General features: G+C 43.6%; 1 protein-coding gene across 1 annotated transcript; it reads left to right on the plus strand.

The window, feature by feature from the left end:
- Positions 1–434: 434 nt before the first annotated feature.
- Positions 435–1,540, plus strand: LOC145791263 (uncharacterized). The gene is made up of 3 exons (XM_082871605.1): positions 435–482; positions 752–957; positions 1,147–1,540. The coding sequence occupies exons 1-3, from the start codon at positions 435–437 to the stop codon at positions 1,538–1,540; spliced, it is 648 nt and encodes a 215-aa protein (XP_082727731.1).

Genomic DNA, 1,540 nt, shown 5'->3' on the forward strand with positions numbered 1-1,540 from the left:
ACTTAAGAAAATTAAGATCGCTACATAAACAAGCTACTAGAGGCACATGCCATCAAAAAGGTAAATTATCCCACTTGTTTGTCTAATACAATAGTAGTGAAGAAGAAGAATGGGAAGTGAAGGGTCTTTATGGACTTCACAAGTTTAAACAAGGCTTGCCTCAATGACAGTTTTCCACTACCCAAGATCGATCAACTGATAGATGCCACTTCAAGGCATATGAGGATGAGTTTTCTAGACGCATACATAGGCTACCACCAGATAACAATACATTCCCCAAATTAAGAGAAAACGACATTCATCACCCCGACATGACTCTATTGTTATAGAGTAATGCCTTTTGGGTTGAAGAATGCATGAGCAACCTACTAAAGACTGGTCACCAAGATATTCAAACATCTTATTATAAGACAGTAAAGGTTTACATAGACGATATGGTTATGAAAACTAAGAAACCAGATACCCATATGGCCGACTTGAAGGTAATCTTTGACATCCTAAGATCATAAGTCATTAAATGTAGTCTTTGGAGTTAGATCCAGTAAGTTCCTGGGATACTTGGTCACCAGGAGGGGCATTGAAGCGAGCCTAGATCAGATCAAGGCTATCATTGACTTGAAGAGCCCGACAACAACCAAGCAAGTATAGATGTTGACTAGAAGAGCAGCGGCTTTGAACAGGTTCATTAGCCAAAGTTTAGATAAGTGCAAACAGTTTTTTGGTTTGCTGAAAAGTTATAGATTTTTTGTAGATAGAAGAATGCGAAATTGCTTTGGTCGACTTGAAGAAATACTTGACAACCCCACTAGTGCTGTCGAACCCGGTACCAGGAGAAGAATTGTTCCTATACCTGGCATTTTCTGACCACACCATAAGTGCCGTGGTAATCCGAGAAGAAGAAGGAGAGCAGAAAGCAGTATACTACGTTAGCAAGAACCTGGCTAGTGCTAAATCCAGGTACTTGCCCCTAGAGAAGTTAACACTAGCCTTGGTAATGGCTTCGAAAAAATTAAACCATTATTTTCAAACCCATAAGATTGTAGTACTGACGGAGCATCTCCTAAAGTCCTTGCTGCAACATGGGGATTTGACAAGTAGGGTAGCCAGATAGGCAGTGGTGCTGAGCCAGTACAACTTGGAATTCAGGCCTGGAATAACAATAAAGGGCCAGGTTCTAGCCGACTTTGTGGCCGAGTTCACTCATGGCGCAAACCCAAGGCAGGCTCCGGTGAGCCGCGACTTAAGATGTCCAGGAAAACAAGAAGAAACCCAACTGGGGCCCAAGAACCCCGCACCAGCTGTGCAGGAGAAGGAACCAAAGCCTTGCAATATCTACATCAGAGGCTCCTTCCGAGTCTTCGTCGACGGCAGCTCTAATTGGCAAGGAGCGGGGGAAAAAGTAGTGTTGGTATTGCCAGACGGGCAAATGATAGAGCAGTCTATTCGTTTGGGATTCAAGGCCTCAAATAACGAAGTGGAGTATGAGGCGCTAATTGCAGCCACGGAGGCCGATGAGGTGGTAGTCTTCTGCGACTCCTAA

The sequence above is a fragment of the Camellia sinensis genome, chromosome 5 (assembly GCF_055761805.1).
Source record: "Camellia sinensis isolate YWXY chromosome 5, ASM5576180v1, whole genome shotgun sequence".
In the NCBI taxonomy this organism is placed as follows: Eukaryota; Viridiplantae; Streptophyta; class Magnoliopsida; order Ericales; family Theaceae; genus Camellia; species Camellia sinensis.